A 22253-nucleotide genomic window follows, 5' to 3' on the forward strand; every position below is an offset into this window, starting at 1 on the left:
TTCGCTGCCTTGTAGTAGTTTAGTAAGCAGCTGAAAAATGCATGCCGACCAGATGCTAGCTGCTAGTCCAATACGCATGTTGTGTAGGATCGCATTCGTCGCGCCCACATGCATCATACTACGTACATCTCCTTGACCTGCAGGCTGCAGCTGCGAGTGAGACGAAGTTTCAATCTCGCATCATCGCTTTCGCAACCAGCTGGCCGGAGTCGTCAGCGCGTGCATCATCACCAGCTACATGCCGCTCGGAAACTCGTATAAATTAACAAGAGGCCACGGTCGCCAGAGGCGCCGCTCCGTTGTGCGCACTCCAGGTGCAGCTCAGAAGAGGACGTGCGTGGTCATCGAGGCTGCAGACGAGATGGGGGAAAAGAAGCCGGTGGTGCTGGCCGTGAACGGCCAGAGGTACGAGGCGGCCGGCGTGGACCCGTCGACGACGCTGCTCGAGTTCCTGCGCACGCAGACGCCCGTCAGGGGCCCCAAGCTCGGCTGCGGCGAAGGTACGTGATCCATCGAGCACCCTTGATTGCCAGACCGATCTTGTGTACGCATGCATGCATGCTTCAGTTTGTGGCAAAAATTTAAAAATAAATATCATATGACACCGATATTTATTAAAATAGATAATATATTAACGTATTTATAAATTTAGTATATGTATTTGGTATCTCGTGTACTAAAAATCCAATTTCGTCAGACAAGGCACCGAAAAACCGTGGGCTCGACAGTTTTCGACACCTTAGATACTGAAAACGGCACTGTACAACGTATTGTCACCTCAATTACCAAAAACGATATGTATTCCGAATACGATGAACGGTGTCATATTCGGCACCTCAGTTATCCGATAAAGCCTATGTGCCGAAGAAAGAAGTTAGAAGTGGTTGTACGTGTGCGTTTAAAATTTTTATTTAACTCTTGATTTTATTTGGAAGTATAAAAATAGTTCAAAAATTCTAAACATTTTCATGAGCAAACTAGAGCTCACTAGCAATCCATTTTAATTAGTTTGATCCAAAATCCTGAGCCAATATTTAATTAAAATTCTCCAAATAAGTCAACTTTTATAAATTCTAACAGTTTTTAATGCCTCAAATAAATTCTCAAAAATGTAGAAAAAATCACTAATATTCTTCTCATCTGATGTACTAATTTATGAAAATATTTCCAACCCTATGTTATTTGGTGAAAAAGTGATTTCCTTTGAAATGCTCCATTTATATGCATTTTTATCATTTCATGTGATATTCTCTTTTTAATTCAATTTGAATTAAAAAAATTCAACATGCACAAAACCTTGGTTCTACGATTAATATTAAGCCTGTGTAATACTCTATTTATATGTATTTTTATTCTTTTATGTGATATTCTATTTTTAATTCAATTTAAATAAAAAAAATTCAAACATACACAAAACCTTAGTTCTCAGATTAATTCAAACATTCTCTATTTAATCTGTTGCCGGCACCAAGCTGAAAACGTCAGGCAACCTCTTATATTAATATTAAACCTCTTCTTGCTGTTCTTTGTGCTTCATTTCTTGTTTCTCTTTTCCTGCTTCGAGAGATGGTATCCCTATCTGCATACTCCTTATCTGGTTGTTTAAATTTCGGATATCATTTACCATATTTAATTGATAAATATTAAAACTTATCGTATCACTACCTGGTTTGAAAAGATGAATGTAAATATATATTTATAATTACTGGATTCTATGCTTCTTAAGTGTTTGGCTTTATCATCTTTTGTTAACCTGTCATGCATCACATAAGAAGAATATTAGTGAATTTTTGATTTTTTGGTTCTATGTATCAATATGAATGTATGCTTTTATTTTTATTCAAATTGAATTAAAAAGAGAATATCACATGAAATGATAAAAATGCATATAAATAGAGCATTACAAAGAATTCACTTTTTCACCAAATAGCCTAGGGTTGAAAATATTTTTATAAATTAGTATATCACATGAGAAGAATATTAGTGATTTTTTAAGATTTTTTAGAATTTATTTGGGGCATTAAAAATTGCTAGAATTTATAAAAGTAGCTTTATTTGGAAAATTTTAATTAAATATTGGCTCAGACTTTTTGGATCAAACAAATTAAAATGGGTTGTTAGTGAGCTCTAGTTTGCTCATGAAAATGTTTAGAATTTTTAGACTATTTTTATACTTCCAAACAAAATAGAGAGTTAAATAAAAAACTTAAACGTATAAGTACAATCGCTCCTAGCTTTCTTCGGCGCACAGCAACGGTAGGCTGTATTCGCCACTGTTTGTCGTATTCGGCACTAAATGCTGAATACTGACCGTTTTTGATAATTGAGGTGTCGAAAACTATCGGTTTCACGGTTTTTTTGATGGATATGCTGAAATTAGATTTTCGGTACGCGAGGTGCCGAATAAATATGTTAAATTTATAAATACATAAACATATTATCTATTTTAATAAATACGGTGTCATATTTTATCTATTTTTTGATTTTTACCTATATTGTTGGTAGCCTTTTCTTTTCCTTCTTGATTGAGCTAAGCAGAATCTTGAACTGAACAAAACAAAAACCAATCTTCAGTTTTGTAAAGGAGAATTGCAGAAAAGAAAAGGTGGCGAGGGAATTCGCGCATACGTGCACGCACGCTTAACGGTACATGGGGATTTTAGTTTCTTCTGGTCGGCCATTATTCTTTCGGCTGGCGTTGTTTTTTTAATTTTTAAACCTTTTTCATTGATGTTTTAAAAACAAACCCTCGTCCACTAAATTTGTAAGAAAGAATCTTTTGACAGTTCTCTAGTGTGGCGGTGCAGGATGTATTTTTAAAATATTAGTTAAAAAAGTTTTAGAAAAATCCCGAGCGTTGTAATTCGTTCATTTGATCCAGGGAAGTTTCCAGCGTTATAGCTTCATTTTTTCCCTCCCTATTTTTCCCTTGGAATTGGGATGTCACCATCTCACGGACATGCCAAGACGAAACTATAGAAAGCCAGGCACAGGATTTTCTTGTTTCATCGACCTGTACTTGTGCCTCGATGCCCCCTATGAGCCCATACAACATCAGAATTCAGAAAGGTAGAAAGCTGTCAAAAAAAAGCGAAGAGAGGAAAGAGAATTATGATGCTCACTTACAATCCGACGCGTGAGATGGTGCAGGGACTACGAAAATAGTATCACTTCTTGTGGGGGGGAAACCCAAAAAACCCCATTTTCCTTAAAAATCATTAAAAAAAAACAGATATGATATTTGGGACATAAACAGGTAGCTGGAGTAAAAGTTGCTGGTGGCACTTTGGATATAATAGGGCTAAACCTTCTCTGTTGTCGTTCTCTCTCGATGAAGTACGCAAGAACTTAAAAGGTCAGGTTCATATATTGCAACAGAGATGCTACAAAGCAGCAGCAGAAAGCCTGCAACCAGCACTAAAGGCACCCGCCAGCACAGTTCAGACTTGTCTCTCATCTTAGCTGAGCCCTCCGCCACAGCAGAGTGCAGGGCTCAAGATCAGTCGTTAAATATATTGGAGTGAAGCACAGTCAGGCCAAGGTATTGGTAGAGGAAGGACAGATCTTTCAAGACACCCGTGAACCAGGATGCAATGCAGAAGTTAGACTATCTCTAACCATATTTTTTTTATTTTGTCTCCTTTCCGATTGTCTTTCCCGTTCTTATTCCTTTATTTTCTCTTATCTCCAACAGCTTCCTTTCGAGAGAAAGGAGAGAGAATCCCGTCCTGAAAGGAATGATCTTGGTAATCCCTTCGTGACGGGAACCATAAAGTGAAACCGTTGAAACGTTGAAAAGAACGAAAATCCCTTCATGATGGGAATCTAGGTCGTGAAGGAAAACGGTTGGCAATAGTCTTACAGCACAAACCAAGAACAGAGGCCTATTTAAGAAGAACAAAGGGGAAATGTTTGAATTGCCTCGCACCGGACCATAAGGTAGCAGATTGCCAGGATCCTACAAAGTGTTGGCGCTGCTGTAGATTGGGTCATCGGTCCTCTGAATGTAAACAGAGAACACCCTCTCACCACCAAGGCCACACACCGCTCGCTAAACCCTGTCACCAGATCCTACTCCACGCCCAAACCTGCAGTTGCATCCATGGCATCCTTCCCTGGCGACCCGGCAGCACGCCCGGTGGAGGTTTTTGCTGCAGTGGCAGCGACAGGGGACATGGAGAGTCGCAAAGAGCTCCTGCTCAGCAGGGTGGCCGTCTGCTGGCTAACAGGCACCCGCCCTGATACGGAGACCTACATCCTCTCCGATGCCCTCTCGCAGGAGTTTGGTGTGAGGGTCCATGAGTGCCAGTTGGTGAAGCACCATCCGAAGGACTGGCTGATCATCTTCAACAGCCAGCTCATAAGAGATGAGGTCGTTCGCACCAATCGGCTGTCGTACCACGGCCGCAACTTCAGGTTCGCAGCATGGAATGCGAGGAGGTATGCAGAGTCCACATCCTTTGATTACCATGTTCGCCTCAAGATTGAAGGACTGGCGGCGCACGCTTGGTTCGAGGAGGCGGTGGTGCTTGTGATCGGTCAACGCTGCAGCATCCACTACTTCGAAGAGCATTCAAGGCGCTGGGAACGAACAAGAACATATGATCTATGGGCCTGGTGCAGCAATCCAAGTGAAATCCTGAAGGTCAACTGGCTCACCATCACTGATGCTGATCGTGAGCTACCCTCAACATCCATCCCTTTGTCTATGGTGGAGATCCACCACATCCAGCCCATAGACGTCAAAAGAGAGCAGACCTACATGTTATTCATACATCTAGAGGTCATCCATGATCTTGCTTTTCTTTCTGATAACCCCCAGATCCCCGTCAAAGCAATAGGCACTGGGAGCGCATCTTTGATTGGTAGTACAACATCCCTGACGGCGGCGTGCAACCGGATCACGCTCCGCCAAGCCGGCACTGTAGCCGAGGTGGCGGTGGGCGGGGGGGGGGGATAGAGATGGTGACTCGAACGAGGACTTCAGCAGGCGGGGGACATGGCACCATCGCAACCGTTCCCTTTGGGCATGCCTGTCTCGCCCCTGCCGCGATACATGAGACTTTGTGTGCGGGCGGGATGACAGGTCTCACTACGGTCGATGGCACGCGGATGACGCTCTGGACTCGGCAACACCGCTGCGCCGCCCTACCCTCGCAGGAAGCAGGCCATCAAGAAGAAGAAGTGGGCCCCATGGGTCACTTTCGCTTCTCCGCTAGCCATAGTGCTAGGGAAGCGGATACATCACCGGCTAGGGCTATGCACTGATGATGCTATAGTAAACTCCATCCTTCTTAGTGACAGCTGAGACCAGATGCCAAGCCTGTCCACAGACTCTGATCCCATGCTCACTGAGTTCGCTAATGACCACTTGTTCGTAGGTGAGACGGTCGACAGGGAACAGACTCCTACTCTGGCAAGCCCGATGGTGGCATCACCAAGCTACTCTCCAACACTGGCGGCCATGCAGCACAACCATGGCGATGTTTTTGACCAGATTCCCACACTGACAAACCCTTTGGCGATGCCCCTAGCATACTCCTCAACACAGACGACCGTGCAACAACACACCAGCGTGGGCATTGAAGGGGTAGTCTCAGGGGACAGAGGACACTACGAACACCTTACACAGGTAACTGTTGTGAATGTGTTCATTGCCTCGGACACCAATTCGTAGATGGAGAGCCCTAGAGCCCCTTCGCCGAAGTACATCCCAACCACAGGGGCGATGAACTGGATGCAGGCAAAGCTTAAGCAGTCGACTCTCATCACACAGGCACGCCAGACAATGGAAGGGCAACGACGCGCTATACAAGTCACCGCGTCTGACATGCTGCAAGCTGTGGCTCGCCATGGTTCTTCTGACTCAGAATTGGGCCTTCATGACCCTATGCTCTTTGAATCCGTTTCCACTCACAAGCACACAGGTTTTTTGATGGCAACCCCGCACATGGAGTGCCTGACGACCACCTCAATGGTGTTCACCCCAACCCCAGAGGCCAGGAGGTGGGCACATGTGAAAACACGGATGGCTGGACCTATTGCTAAGATCGTTACGCAAGATGATGGAATTAACCACCTACCTGTAGACCGCATCGCGCCAACCGAGATCATCCTCGCCGAAGAGATCGTGAATGAGGTACCGGCAATTCATTCCTTCTTAAATTCTGCCACAAAACAGTTAGGCACTCCTTTGCTCCAATGCATCCCTGAGAGGAACACCACAGAGCACGTGCGCATAGAGCCAAGATCACTGCACACACCACAGAGAAGTGATCGCCTCGCCAAGAAAGCAATGCTCGGCAAAGATGCAGTGCAGATCGCACAGGAAGTGCTTGCAAACAAGTTAGGGGGACCTATCTACAAAACCACACACACAAACTGAGAGATTATCTTTCTGCATGCAGCGTTTTGACCAGCTGCTCTCTAAGGCTACCATTGAAGTGATCACGACGCTCATTGACAAGGGAGACCCCCGGCGCAGGAGCAAAAAGGCGACGAGGAGGATCGCGCCTACACCGCAAGCTGGAGTCCAGGGCTTTCTGCCTTGGTCGACGCACATGTGCGGACTATCCACACTTTTATGCGGATACTCCGCACTTCCCAGAACTCTCCTTATTTGGGGAAAAACTTACCAAATCGAAATATGATATTTTCCAAACTAAAGAGGAACATGTTTGGGATGGTTTGTGGAGTCTAGAATTCATTCACCAACCTAGTAACTCGATTCCTAGCTCAAAACTCATCTAAATCCTCATTTTGGTCCAAAACCTCAAAAACTTATGAACTTTGCCAAAACTTGAAATCTATCAACCAAACCACGAATTCTTGCCATGGGAAGCCTAAGAGACTTACTCAAGATGCTTGTGGAGTTGGGTGACCATCGGGAAGTGGAGGAAATGCTCGGGAAATGAAGAATTCCGGTGTTCTTCTCGTTTTAACCCTAAACACCAAAATGAGCCAAGAACGACTCAAATTCTCCGGGAATTCGAAAATGAATTGGATAGATGGATAGCTTACGAGATCGTGATCGTAATGGTACCACATGCTTACCTCCAATCCTCCACTTGAGCTCAGATTTGAGGGAGAAAGGGAGAGAGGGAGTGAGAGCTTGAGAGGGGAGTGAGAGGGAGGCAGCAGCAGCTGCTGCACGGGTGGGAGGTGTGGGGAGTGAGGGAGGAGAGAGAGGGAGCAGGTGGGGCTACCCATTTGGGTGGTTGGGAAGGTGGGGCCCACGGGTGAGAGAAAAAGCCCGTTTTAACTGCGAATTCTATTCTTTTCTCTTCCGAATTTCTTTCTCTCATCCAATTGACGTTTAACGAAGTGCATTAGCGTTCCGAATTACAATTACACAAAATTAAACATAATGCGTAAGAAGCATGATTATACTTAATTGTGTGATTAAGAATTTGGGACGTGACAGTCCGCTTTATCTCAACGGAGAGAACCTCCTCCATCGTACACAGGTTTCAGATAAGAATCCTTTTTGGTGGGACTGCCCAGTTTCAAAGAGACGGTTTTGGCAGCTTGAAAACAACCTGTGTTGGACTCTAACATCATTCTCCGCATGCATGTCAAGCTAAAACGAACCGCAAAGGTGATTAAGCTATGGAAAAAATAGAACATTGGAGACATAAAGTTGCATCTTAATATCGCACAAGAAGTTATCCATAGACTGGACGTTGCACAGGAATCACGTTTGCTCTCGGAAGATGAAAGAAACCTCAGAAAATGGCTCAAAGGGAAAATATCTGGACTCGCCGCATTGGAGAAAGCACGCGTTAGACAACACTCGCGAATGATAATGATCAAGAAGTCAGACGCAAACACGAGGTTTTTCCACATCAAAGCAAATGGCAAAAGAAGAAAGAAGTTTATTCCAAGCATAACCTATGAAGATGGGATTGCAACGACCCACAATCAAAAAGAGGCCTTGCTGTACAATCACTTTGGTCAACGTTTGGGCACAAGCAAAAGAAGAGAATTGGCTATAGACTGGGATGCTCTGAACTATCAACCGCAAGATTTGTCGGATTTAGAAGCCCCCTTCGATGAGGAGGAGTTACACTCCACCATAAAAGACATGCACTCGGAAAAGGCCCCGGGCCCAGATGGGTTCATCAGAATGTTTTTCAAAAGCTGCTGGGAAATAATTAAAGGAGACCTCATTGAAGCGCTAAATGTTTTTCACAATTTGGGTTCAGACAAGCTAAGTAACAATGCACATATAGTGCTACTACCCAAAAAGGATGGAGCTTTATTTGTGGCTGATTATAGACCAATCAACCTGATCAACAATTTATCCAAAATCATCACAAAGCTGTTAGCCAACAGATTAGCCCCCCGCCTCAATGAGCTAGTGCCGAAAACCCAAAGTGCATTCATAAAGGGTCGTTGAATACATGATAATTTTCTGTATGTCCAAAATGTAGTAAAGGCACTGCAAAGATCGAAACAAGCAACCCTTTTCATCAAGCTAGACATCTCCAAAGCTTTTGACTCAGTAAATTGGCCATATTTGACTGAAGTGCTGCAGGCGATGGGGTTTGGATAGAGATGGAGAGATTGGATTTCATTTTTGCTCGTGATGTCCTCATCCAGGATCATCTTAAATAGGATCCTAGGACCACAATTGCGACATGCTAGAGGGCTGCAGCAAGGTGATCCACTCTCACAGATGCTTTTCATCCTAGCAATCAATCCCCTTCAAAGAATCATCGCATAAGCAGCACGTAAAAACATCCTCAAGCCAATCTTTCCCAGAGCGGTAAACCTTCGTTGCTCCCTAAATGCGGATGATGCAGCCATTTTTGCCTCCTTAGATAGAAATGAATTGAATGCCTTACGACTGATTCCGGACGCTTTCGGCAAGTGCTCGGGCCTAATAACAAACCTAGAAAAAATAGAAATCTACCCAATTTGCTGCAACAAGCTAGACTGATGAGATTCTAGCGGGTTTCCAAGGAAAGGTGGGGCACTTCCCTTGCAAATATCTAGGATTGCCACTTCACACATGTCGACTACGAAGAGTGGATGTTCAGCCCCTTATAGATAAAATTGGGAACAAATTGCCAGGATGGCAAGGAAGACACTTCTCACTGGTGGGTTGCGAGATGCTGGTTAAGGTGGTGCTATCCTCGCAAGTAACGTTTCACCTTACCGTCCTACCTTTACAAAAATGGCTGCAAAAAAAGATCGATCGTATACGCCGCAGCTTCCTTTGGAGGGGGGAGGAACCGGACAAGGTATGTGGAGGCCATTGCCTGGTGAGTTGGCCGATAGTTACAAAACCAAAAGAGAGGGGAGGACTTGGCATCCCCGACCATCAAAGATTTTTGCGTGCCTTGCGCGTTCGCTGGCTATGGTTCGATTGGCAGGATAATGACCGCCCATGGAAAGGCTTGCTTTTACCGTGTGTTCAAGCAGACCGTGCGCTTTTCAACACATCCACAGATATTACAGTGGGGAACGGGGAAAAACCGACTTCTGGCATTCAAGCTGGGTACACGGGAAGGCTCCAAGAAACATTGCCCTGCTGACCAAAATCTTCGACAAATCTAGTAGAAAGAACTTTAAGGTGAATTGAGGACTACATGTCCACCATTGGTTATCATACATTGGGGAAATCTCAACGGAAGATGAACTATCACAGATCACAGCTCTATGGGAAAAGACTTGCCGAATCCACCTCACAGAAGAACAACCCGACGTAATTAGATGGCGATGGACTGAAAATGGACAGCGCACGGCAAGCAGCGCATACAAGATCCAATTCGGGACAACAGTGAAACACAACATGGCACAAGTCTGGAAAGCAAAAGCACAACCCAAATGTAAAACGTTCACGTGGCTTCTACTACAATAAAAGATCTTAACAGCAGACAACCTAGCAAAGAGAGGATGATCCCATAACCAAACATGCAAATTATGTGACCAAGAGCTGAAAACCCCTACACATCTTTGCAAGGATTGCGTCTTCACTCGCGAGGTATGGTGCCATCTATCCGCCTGAGCTCCACCTATTCAAACTGCCACCTTTTGAGCTCTTTCAAACTCTATATGGATGGTGGCGCGCGGCAATGAAGAAGATTGATAAACAATTGCGGAGTCAGTTCAACGGCTTTGTGCTACTCTTTTGGTGGAATATATGGAGCTAGAGAAACACAAGGATTTTCCGAGACAATAACCTAACGGCACTTGAGGTGGTGCACAAGATCAAGGACATATTGGGCGAGTTCTCAATGGCCTTGAATAGGCTTTAGTAGCACTATGTCCTGAGGCCGGTTTTGTTTTAGCCCTTGCTGTGCTCCTTTTAGTCTCTTTTGTTTTTTCTTTGTAAACCTTCTTTTATTTCTGGTCTAATAAAATCGGCATAACCTCATGCCGTCCCTTCTAAAAATATATTGGAACTTTCCATCTCTAATTTCCATCTCTGTTACTGGTGGAACTTTCCATATATGTAACCTTCTTTTTTCGACCAAGGATCCACAAAAGTTTTTTGGTCGCAACATTACAAGTTCGTCGTGGCATTTTAATTATAGAATGCACAGGTGTAAATGTAGAAGTCTGAAACATATTCAGACTGAAAACTGAATGTTTTTGCGGCTCGCAGACACGCTGAATGAAAGACTGAAAGTGATTATCGAAAGATAAACTAGGAGACTGAAAGAAAGACTCATGTTTTAAACTACATCCATCAGAAAGACTCATGTTTTAAACTAGGAGACTGAAAGAAAGACTCATGTTTTAAACTACATCCATCATATCAGACTCAGTGCTTTTGATTGATATTGATTATCCATCTTTGTCAAATGCTCCTGTATAAGTCGAGCCGCCATCTGAATGTGGTTGCAAACCTGCCCAATACTGCAGAAAAAGAGCAAATTTTATGAACAACAATTCTAGGGTCAAGCACAGCACTGTGATTAAAGCAAATGTCATCGCGAATGGTCCATAAGGACCAGCTAACTGCTGCAAACCCTATCCGATTGCAATCTGGTATCCCTGGTAACCATTGTTTAGCCCTCTGAGAGACCTCGGCTTAGTAATAGTACCAAAGCAGCTGCCAATTGTACTCCATACGAATTCTTCCACTGGACATTGAAAGAATAAGTGATCAACTGATTTTATCAACCACAATAATAGCACTTATTGTTATCTATTGTCAAAATTGCATTTCTGTTAACTAGTCAGAGAAAAATTCTTCAGAGATATCTTCACTTTCCACAAAACTTTATAGAATATATGTAACTAATTGCATCAAGAATACTCGGCAATGAGCCAGTTATAATTAATCTGAGTGATACTCAACGTAGTTATGTTAACCTCTGCACTTTTCTTTAAAAAAAATATAAGCATCTTCCAACTTTTTTTGGGGAAAAGTCCACTTCAGTCTCCGAAGTATTACAGAGACCACTTAACCCCTAAATTATCTTTTAGTATACTTATCCTTCTAAGTTTGTAATACCGGCTCACATCACTCCTTGTACCAGTTTCGCTACATGGTTTTAATGGTATTAAAGGTTGTATTGACACACAGGATACCACATCACTCCATCTCCCTCTCTCTCCTCAGACGTCGTGAGCTCCATGCTCATTATCAACTCCTACTTCCACGTTGCGAGCTTCATGCTCATTATCAACACCTTCTTCCACATCGATGCATTGTCATGTTGTGCTCTTTAACCGTTGTCATGACTTCCACCACGTCATGGATCAAATCGAGCATGTCATGTGCATACAAAAGGGTGCAAGAAAGTCTAAAACTTAGTGCAATGTGAGAATATGGCATTAAAACTAAGTGTTTTGTGCAATTCACTCTTTCTCTTATATAGCCAAGTCACCCACATGCAACCTACCAACATGTAGGCATTGACGAAGTGACGCACACATCCAGCAGCACAATGCACACCACAGTGCTACCTTTTTAATTCATTTTCTTTATTCCAGCACACACGCATATGCATAGTGAACACTCCGTTGCACCATATATCATACAACTCTCTTGTACGTCTTCTGGTGTAATCAATCTTCATCACATCATAGCCTGTACATCTCTCACATACGCCTCATGGTGCGATCATCTTTACCTACACCGCTCCCTAGCCTGAACGTTATACGTAACCTTATGACCACTTTGACCTCAGTTTCTCCCTGAAACTAGTCCCGGTCCTGTCACCGACCACGTTCACCCTCAGGACAACATCTGCATATGAACAAAATCAACAATCAATTCCGCACAACACCACTCACACGAGTGTATTGCACATATCAAAACCACAAATATCGTCATGCTACCACGAGAATATCAAACGATATATTCGCAACACATGCATATCATCTAAAACACGATGTTAAATCACTTTGCGAATTTTGCCAATTTCACCATAAAACCAATTTTTCAACACACATGATCTCACAACATGACAATATATACAATCTTCCATATCATTAAAACCACGTAGCGAAACCAGTATTAGGATGTCGAGCTGGTTTTACAAACTTAGAGGATTAATTAGACCAAAAGATACTGTAGAGGTTAAATGTACTCTAACAATACTTTATAGGAGTAAAGTAGACTTTTCATTTATTTTTATAATCTCAATGTAACCATACCCAGCTCTTCTGCGTGTCAGGAGAAAAAGCTAACCTCTTGTACGACTTCACGTACGTTGTGGGTTTGTGGCAGGTGGCTGCGGTGCATGCGTCGTCCTCGTCTCCAAGTACGACGCGGGCACCGACGAGGTGACCGAGTTCTCCGCGAGCTCCTGCCTGACGCTGCTCTGCAGCGTGGATCGCTGCTCGGTGACCACCAGTGAGGGCATCGGCAACACCAAGGATGGCTACCACGCCGTGCAGCAGCGGCTCTCCGGCTTCCACGCCTCGCAGTGCGGTTTCTGCACGCCCGGCATGTGCATGTCCATCTTCTCTGCGCTCATCAAGGCCGACAAGGCAGCCGGCCGCCCCACCCCGCCCGCCGGCTTCTCCAAGCTCACCACCTCCGAGGCCGAGAGGGCCGTCTCAGGAAACCTGTGCCGTTGCACAGGCTACAGGCCCATCGTCGACGCCTGCAAGAGCTTCGCGGCCGATGTTGACCTCGAGGACCTGGGACTCAACTGCTTCTGGAAGAAGGGTGACGAACCTGCAGATGCCAGCAAGCTGCCGGGCTACAACACTGGCGCCGTCTGCACCTTCCCGGAGTTCCTCAAGTCCGAGATCAAGTCTTCTTTGCAACAGGCAAATGGTGCTCCGGTGGCGGTCTCCGGCGACGGCTGGTACCATCCTAAGAGTATCGAAGAGCTTCACAGGCTGTTTGATTCTAACTGGTTTGATGAAAACTCTGTGAAGATTGTGGCTTCAAACACTGGGTCTGGAGTGTACAAAGATCAAGACCTTTATGACACGTACATTGACATCAAAGGGATCCCAGAGCTTTCGGTCATCAACAGAAGCAGCGAGGGAGTAGAGCTTGGATCAGTTGTGTCCATCACTAAAGCAATTGAGGTGTTGTCAGATGGAAATCTGGTCTTCAAAAAGATTGCTCATCACCTGAACAAAGTGGCTTCACCTTTCGTTCGGAACACAGCAACCATAGGTGGCAATATAATCATGGCACAGAGACTGCAATTCGCGTCGGATGTGGCAACTGTACTACTAGCTGCAGGTTCAACTGTCACTATTCAGGTGGCTTCAAAAAGGCTGTGCCTCACTTTGGAGGAGTTCTTGCAGCAACCTCCATGTGATTCTAGGACCCTGCTGCTGAGCATATTTATCCCAGATTGGGGTTCAGATGGCATCACCTTTGAGACTTTCCGAGCAGCCCCTCGTCCATTTGGCAATGCTGTCTCATATGTCAATTCTGCTTTCTTGGCAAGGACTTCAGTAGATGAAGCATCAGGGGAGCATCTCATTGACGATATATGCTTGGCATTTGGCGCTTACGGTGTTGATCACGCCATCAGAGCTAGGAAGGTTGAGGATTACCTGAAAGGCAAATCGGTGAGCTCGTCTGTTATACTTGAAGCAGTCCGGTTGCTTAAAAATACTGTTTCACCATCAGAAGGCACAACACATCCCGAATACAGGATCAGCTTGGCTGTCAGTTTCTTGTTCAGCTTCGTTTCTTCCCTTGCCAACAGCTCGAGTGCATCTGCAAAGATTGATACTCCCATTGGGTCATATACTAATGGAACTACAAATGGTAGCACTGAGTACTCACTGGAGAAGCATCTGAAGGTTGACAGCAATGATTTGCCAATACGGTCAAGGCAAGAAATGGTTTTCACTGATGAATACAAGCCAGTTGGCAAGCCAATCAAGAAAGTCGGGGCAGAGCTCCAAGCTTCTGGTATATAATCTTATCCCAATCACCCAATGTCTAAACTGATTTAGCTTTGATTTTCATAGCTTGAGCTTCTGAACAAGTTTTTTGTAACCTCTTTCTACTGCATACTCCACAAAATAATAATCATATGGTCCTTTTGTTCAGTGCTGAACCATCTGATAAGTTTCATCCCTGAATATTTTGTTCTCACATTGTTAGTGACTGTAGTTCCTCTCTTGAAAAACACACTTAACGATATTGATTTTTCTTATACAGGGGAGGCTGTGTACGTTGATGATATCCCTGCTCCCAAGGATTGCCTCTATGGAGCATTTATCTACAGCACACATCCCCATGCTCATGTAAAGGGTATCAAGTTCAAGTCATCTTTGGCTTCACAAAAAGTCGTCACAGTTATCACCGCAAAGGATATTCCCAGTGGTGGAGAAAATGTTGGATCTGGCTTCCTGATGCTAGGAGACGGAGACGAAGTACTTTTTGCTGATCCAGTTGCTGAATTTGCTGGTCAAAATATTGGTGTCGTGGTAATGTTTCTTAAGTGTTCTTTAGGATTACACAAAACCAAAAATATATGTTTATGAATAACCAGAATTTTGCTTACCGTGTCATGTTGCTTTTCTATCACTCAGATTGCTGAAACACAGAAGTACGCCTATATGGCGGCAAAGCAAGCTGTTATTGAGTATAGCACAGAAAGTCTGCAGCCACCGATTCTGACAATAGAAGACGCCATCCAACATAACAGCTACTTCCAAACTCCCCCATTTTTAGCTCCTAAGCCAGTTGGTGACTACAACAAAGGAATGTCTGAAGCTGATCACAAGATTTTATCAGCAGAGGTACATACTTCATTACGTTCAAGGGGATGTATACTCTGAGTTTCCACCGAGGCCAAACACTCACACCTGGTATTTTTGTTTCTGCAGGTAAAACTTGAATCCCAGTACTATTTCTACATGGAGACACAAGTGGCGCTAGCTATTCCTGATGAAGATAACTGCATAACCATCTATTCCTCGACACAAATACCTGAGCTCACACAAAGTGTGGTTGCAAGGTGCCTTGGCATTCCATCTCACAATGTTCGTGTCATCACCAGAAGAGTTGGAGGAGGCTTTGGTGGAAAGGCAATGAAGGGAATTCATGTAAGTCCTGACTAACTAGAGCTTTGCTTTGCTGAACTTTTCTATTTTCAGCTACCAATGTATTGCCAACTGAAATTCATGATCTGACCAAAAAACTGTTTAAGAGGCAAAATTTGACAGAGATGACAATGAAATTCCGCTTTGTCAGGTCGCATGTGCATGTGCCGTCGCTGCATTCAAGCTGCGGCGTCCTGTTAGGATGTACGTCGACCGCAAGACGGACATGATAATAACAGGCGGGCGGCATCCTATGAAGGCAAAGTACTCCGTTGGGTTCAAGTCAGACGGCAAGATCACAGCCCTGCACCTCGATCTTGGGCTCAATGCTGGGATAGCACTGGATCTGAGTCCATTGATACCAGCTCAAATTATTGGGGGTGTCAAAAAGTACAACTGGGGCGCTCTTGCATTTGACATCAAGGTCTGCAAGACGAATCTCTCATCGAAGTCAACGATGCGAGCTCCAGGAGATGTACAGGGTTCTTTCATCGCAGAAGCCATCATTGAGCATGTTGCTTCCGTGCTCTCAGTCAACACTAATACCATCAGGAGGAAGAACCTTCATGACTTCGAGAGCCTTGCAGTTTTCTACGGAGAAAGTGCGGGTGAAGCTTCTACGTACAGTCTGGTGTCAATTTTTGATAAGCTGGCTTCGTCTCCAGAGTACCAGCGCAGAGCTGCAATGGTCGAGCACTTCAACAGCAGCAACAAGTGGAAGAAACGTGGCATTTCTTGTGTACCAATCACATATGGGGTGAGCCTTCGTCCGACTCCGGGAAAGGTGTCTATCATGAACGATGGTTCAATTGCTGTCGAGGTTGGAGGGGTTGAGATAGGCCAAGGCCTGTGGACTAAAGTGAAGCAGATGACAGCATTCGGGATGGGACAGCTGTGTACTGATGGCGGTGAATGCCTCCTGGACAAGGTGCGGATTGTCCAGGCTGACACATTGAGCATGATCCAGGGAGGGTTCACCGGTGGGAGCACCACTTCTGAAACTAGCTGCGAAGCGGTTCGACAGTCGTGCGCTGCGCTTGTCGAGAGGCTGAAGCCTTTTAAGGAGAGTCTGGAAGCTAAGGCTGGCACAGTGGAGTGGAGTGCCTTGATTGCTCAGGTGAGGACACGCCTTGTGAATTCTAACTTTGTCAGTAACATGCCAACAATTAACTTGTTTGAAAAAGATACCAAGAATTAGAGTTGCTTTAATCTTCTGCCTCCTTTGTATCCTCAATAAACTGCAATCAGCAATTTAGTGTGGCGATCTTGTAGATGTGAGAACTCACTATCTGAAAGTTTCATTTGTTCATGGCATCTTTCCTCACCTGCAGGCAAGTATGGCGAGTGTGAACTTATCGGCGCAGGCATACTGGACTCCTGACCCAACTTTCAAGAGCTACTTGAACTATGGAGCTGCCATCAGTGAGGTATCCCTGATCCAAATTGCAATAACAACACTGCAAATGCAATTACCAAGCCAAATTGTTTAGGACTGCAGCTTCAGTTCTGCTCAACACTGACATTTGACTGAAAATTTGCAAATGAACATTGCAGGTGGAAGTTGATGTTCTGACAGGAGCAACCACAATCCTACGTAGCGACCTCGTGTACGATTGCGGACAGAGCCTGAACCCCGCTGTAGACTTGGGCCAGGTTAGCTCCAAAGCAAAATCTGCTCATACGGACCATTGCATCAGTGAAATTGTGCTGCTTTGAACACTGTTCTTGATTCACTCAGGTCGAAGGCGCATTTGTCCAAGGAGTAGGCTTCTTCACGAACGAGGAATACGCGACGAACTCCAACGGCATGGTCATCCACGACGGCACATGGACGTACAAGATCCCCACGGTCGATACCATCCCAAAGCAGTTCAACGTCCAACTTATCAACAGCGCCCCCGACAAGAAGCGTGTCCTCTCTTCGAAAGGTGAACTTTTTTTTTTCACAATGTTTCATCCCCACCTGGCCACCTGCAAACGTTCTTGCAACCCTGACATACTGTGGATTGGATCTTTGCAGCGTCGGGCGAGCCGCCGCTGCTTCTCGCGTCGTCGGTGCACTGCGCGATGAGGGAGGCCATCAGGGCTGCCAGGAAGGAGTTCTCGGTCTGCACCGGGCCCGCGAACTCCGCCATGATGTTCCAGATGGACGTGCCGGCAACGATGCCCGTCGTCAAGGAGCTCTGCGGTCTCGACGTCGTCGAGAGGTACCTCGAGAGCATGTTTGCTGCCGGCCCAACCACCGCGAAAGCATAGGTCCTGGCCTCAGGCTGCAGCCGGCGCACTGCCCGTGATGAATAAGGTTAATCAGCGTAAAATAATGGCATTTCTAGCTTGTTTAGTCTGGACGTGATGCGTGTGCAGAAGAGATAGCAATGACGGGCAGCGAGCTGTGGTGTTGTGTATCAGGAGTGATGAACAGTATATAGGGAAAATAAGCTAAATAAGCGTCGGGCAGGGCGAATGGATGGAGGAAATCATGTGATTTTGACTAGTTTTTGAAGCAATTTTGCAATGAATCTTCATTCATAGCCTCATAGGTGCGTACCTGCCTCGGTGTGGGTAGATCGGTATCGGAATCGGATTGGACCAGTTAGGTTGTTGGGCCTCACTCCAACGGCGGATGCTCCTCCCCGCGCGCCCTTGGATCATCTCTGCTTGGGCTGGCGCGAGCCAACCTGCGTGGCTGCCGTCTTCTGCCGCCGACACCGCCGGCTAGCCTCAGGTTGCCGGCGTGGTCGGCCATTGCTTCTCACGCTTTGGTATCTCCTGCTTGTTGACAGGGTTAATCAGAAGCATCGAGTGATGATCCAACGGATGACGTGCACGTGCGGTTTGTCATCCACGGCTCTACTCGCAGCAGGAAAGCCCGAATCGAAATATGGAATACGCTTTTGCTGCTTGTCCTGAGCGATTGCTGGATTGGTTATGTGGTTTGTGCATGAGCTTTTCGTGTGAGGATTCCGCCGTACTGCTAATCATAAAGCGATGAAGATACGGATTTGCTAAATAAAATCCTCGAGTGATTCCGTACAAGTGAATTGATCAATTTCTTTTTTATCAACTTAAGTTTTTGAGTGAATTGATCGTTATATACAGCTTGATATGATATCTGAGCTAGATGTCTTAAGTTTGAGACCTGATATGTGCAATTAAATAAAAATTTGCAATCGATTTCTATTTTCACGTTTGAGGGTTCACCGGAGAGGGATGCCCACGGTGAGCAGGCCGGCTTGACAGTGGCGATGGTTGGTGAGTGGGGTGGGTGGGGGCGGGGCCATCGGGGGACCACCGATGGATCTGGTCAGAGCGGAGGTGTCAAACCAATGGTCACTCGAAGATGGGTTAATGTAGTGGTTGTCGATAATGGCGGATCCGGCGGCGGTAGACCATCATGATGGTGGTGATGGTCAGTGGGTGGAGCGGCGGGGGACCATTAGTAGGGTCAAAGCGGGGATGTCAAACCAACAGTTAGTCAAATATGAATTAACATAGTTGCTATCAGTAGTGGTGGATCTGGCAACGGCAGGCGGACCCAGCGATTGCAATGGTGGGTGGGTAGGGTGATGGGGATTGCCAGTGGATATGGTTGAGACAGAGGCATCAAACTAATTGCCAGTCAGAGATTGTGTTGGAAAATAAGGCACTTTTAGGCTTAATTTAATCTATAAATAATTCATAAGCATAAAATGATAAACTTACATATTCGTATCATCAGAGCATAATCTAGATATTTATATAAAAGCACTATATATGACTAGATCTACTATACTCAAAATTAGGAACCGCAAAAAAATAAAGTACGAGTAACATGGTTTTTACGTACTGATCCTGCGTTGTGGAGGTTGCTGAAGATGCTGGTTGTGCCGTGTTGACGGCGCGATCAATCCTGCTGATGACGCGCTGAATTTGTTGATGATGACAGTGGGTAACGCCCAAGCGACCAGGAAGAGGAGCCATGGTGAAGAACTTGAGCAGTCGAGCGGAGCGCTTCCCAAAAACCTTATTCGCCTTCTTCCGGTGCAAGATCTCAAGAGCGAGAGTTTCAGAGATATGCTCTCCTAATTGCCGGTGCACGCCGATACCGGGATGGAGTAGACTACAGCACCAGCGCAACAGAAAGAAAAAGAGGCAAAAACCCTAATTCTTATATAGACTCACGTAATGAGAGCGTTCCCGATTTTAGGACTACTCTCAATTAATAGTCTATATTGTATGTGTTACCAATAAGGTTGGGGTCCTTGCATATATATAGGGAGAAAACCCCTCCACCTCTACATTCATTAGCAATATGGTACTAATAGAGGGTGAGACTCAATATGGACCACCTCTCCACAATATGGGCCTTTAAGATCTATTAGGAATTATTACTTGGACCGATCCCAATAATTCTAACAATCCTCCTCCAGATCTCAAAGTCTAATAGAGAATTATCAGTTTTCCCACTGTTGTTTGATATACCAGTGTTTAGTGGAGACTGTTAAGAAGCTACACTCATTCACAACTTGAATAATGGACTATGTCTTGAATTGCAAGTTTTGTGCAAACAAGTTTCACTTAAACTTATAACTGATACTTGGCTGGCAGTAGGCTACCCAGTGGGTGGAGCATATAAGTTCTACTCCATGGTCTTTTCATGAGTTTACTAGAGATCACCCAAATCTTATACGCTGCGACTAACAATCAGACTCATATATGTGTGTGTTGTTTCAAGAATGCCTTGTAGGTCAGCATCTTCGCTACTTAAAGCCAACAGAACACATTAAGGCAATAGACAATATGCTTTACAGATCTCTGAGAGTATTGCACCTTCATTCGAGTGGGTCAAACAATAAAGGCACTCTCCTCTAGTTAGACCAGTAGCTTATTCTTCTCATGTCCTAATTCACGGGATCCCTGATCATATAGGTTGAGTTACCACTATAACATAACTCACATAGGTCTCATACCCATCTCCTTCGATACAATATCTATCACATTCCATGATAGTCGCTTTGTGAAGGGATCTGCTAGGTTCTTAGCTATTTGGATATAATCCAAACTTATTACTCTAGAGTTTCTCAATTTTCTGTCAGACTTCAATCGTCTCTTTACGTGCCTTGAGGACTTGTCATTATCTTTAGAACTGTTTACTTTGATAATAACCATCTGATTGTCATAGTTCATAAGGATAGCCGGTACCAGTTTCTTAACCATAAGTAAGTCCATTAACAACTCACGTAGCCATTCCGCCTCAACAGTGGTTGTGTCTAATACAGTGAGTTCTGCTTCTATAGTTGACCTCATCAAGATGATATGTTTGCAAGATCGCCATGAGACAGTAATACCACCTAGAATGAATACATATCCACTTATGGTGTAAATCTCATCAGCATCAGATATCCAGTTTGAATCACTATAACCCTCCAGTACCGATAAGTACCCATAATAGTGAAGACCATAACTCATAGTACCAAACAAATAGCGCATGACTCGCTCAACATGCCTACTACTATCCTTATATGCTAACAATGATGTCCTCTTTCTCAACCCGGTGCGACGTGAGCTTGCGACACTGCTTGCCATCTTACAGGACATTGGAGACTCTACTGGACTGCAAGTCAACTTGCAAAAGAGCTCCATTGCTGGAATTAGATGTCAGCACATAGACCTAGATGAACTCTTAGAAATCTTCCCTGGGATTGTGTCAACTTTTCCAATGCAATATCTTGGTCTGCCATTGACACTAGGATGACTGCACCTAGTACAATTGCAACCAATTCTGGATAAGGCTGCTCGGCGCCTTTGAAAGTGCATCTAGGCCCCTTAAGTGGGTTTTGCCTTATTGGTGACAAACGATTAAGGAACTAATATGCTTATCTAAGTTATGAACATGTTTAAGCATTAGTTGAAAAGATAAGTGACGTTTGACGCCCGTCGAAACAAATGGAGAATCAACGAAGAGTACTCAATAAGATTTAAATTCTTTTATTTTTGAAATTAAGTCTAGGATAGCCGCTCTATTAAGAGGGTTGCATTTGATTGCTTGGTTAGTGTCTCAATGCTCAAGATATCCCTTAGAACCAACTAGTTGAGAGACACAATCACCCACAGACACCGAGTTTATTCTGCAAAAATTCACTAAGTTCGGATACTTCGGTGTTCACCGGATACTCCGGTACTCAGTATTTAGTCCGGAGTCTCCGAGGTAGACTCCGGCAGAGAGTCTCGGTTACGGTTTATTTTTATTGGAAAAAGACCGGAGTCTCCGGTGTTCACCGAATACTCCGGTAATTTATGGGTTAACAAACCGGAGTCTCCGAGGGAGACTCCGCTAGAGACTCTCGGTTAGCTTTTAATCTTTTTGATAAAAAAAAAGAGGACCGGAGTCTCCGGTGTGCACCGGATACTCCGGTACCTGGAGAGGCCGGAGGGTCCGGCTAGTCTCCGGACTTAATGTTTTTGGAAGCCCTATCAGGATCGGAGACTCCGGTGTTCACCGGAAACTCCCGTAATTTAACAGAACTGTAACGGTTAGTTCTGACACGTTCTGTGACCGTTCTGATGCCGTTTTTAGATTTAGGGCCGGATACTCCGGTGTTCACCAGATACTCCGGTCAGTTCTGACAAAACAGTAACGGCTAGTTTTTGAGAGAGGGCTATAAATGATCCCACACCCTATGGCATTTAGAGCTTACTGTTGCTGGTGAACTTTAGACCTCTTGAGCACTTTAAGAGCATTCAAAGACCCTCCAACCACCTCTAGTGCAAAGTTTACAAAAATTTAG

The 22253-nt window shown here is 44.8% G+C and overlaps 1 protein-coding gene across 1 annotated transcript; it reads left to right on the plus strand.

The window, feature by feature from the left end:
• Nucleotides 1–326: 326 nt before the first annotated feature.
• Nucleotides 327–17980, plus strand: LOC133915284 (indole-3-acetaldehyde oxidase-like). Its single transcript, XM_062358389.1, has 10 exons — nucleotides 327–500; nucleotides 12689–14347; nucleotides 14600–14868; nucleotides 14974–15183; nucleotides 15271–15489; nucleotides 15638–16603; nucleotides 16818–16913; nucleotides 17041–17139; nucleotides 17225–17414; nucleotides 17507–17980. Exons 1-10 carry the CDS (start codon nucleotides 362–364, stop codon nucleotides 17740–17742), a joined length of 4083 nt encoding a protein of 1360 aa, XP_062214373.1. The 5' UTR covers nucleotides 327–361; the 3' UTR covers nucleotides 17743–17980.
• Nucleotides 17981–22253: the final 4273 nt, after the last annotated feature.

This window comes from Phragmites australis, chromosome 4 (assembly GCF_958298935.1).
Source record: "Phragmites australis chromosome 4, lpPhrAust1.1, whole genome shotgun sequence".
Classification (NCBI taxonomy): domain Eukaryota; kingdom Viridiplantae; phylum Streptophyta; class Magnoliopsida; order Poales; family Poaceae; genus Phragmites; species Phragmites australis.

What these genes read in the sequence shown, in the direction of transcription:
- LOC133915284 (XM_062358389.1), top strand. Translation starts at nt 362, where the DNA reads ATGGGGGAAAAGAAGCCGGTGGTGCTGGCCGTGAACGGCCAGAGGTAC. An exon ending in GGCAGAGCTCCAAGCTTCTG is followed by an intron (nt 14,348 to 14,599) that starts GTATATAATCTT and finishes TTTCTTATACAG; the next exon opens with GGGAGGCTGTGTACGTTGAT. An exon ending in GTCAAAATATTGGTGTCGTG is followed by an intron (nt 14,869 to 14,973) that starts GTAATGTTTCTT and finishes TCTATCACTCAG; the next exon opens with ATTGCTGAAACACAGAAGTA.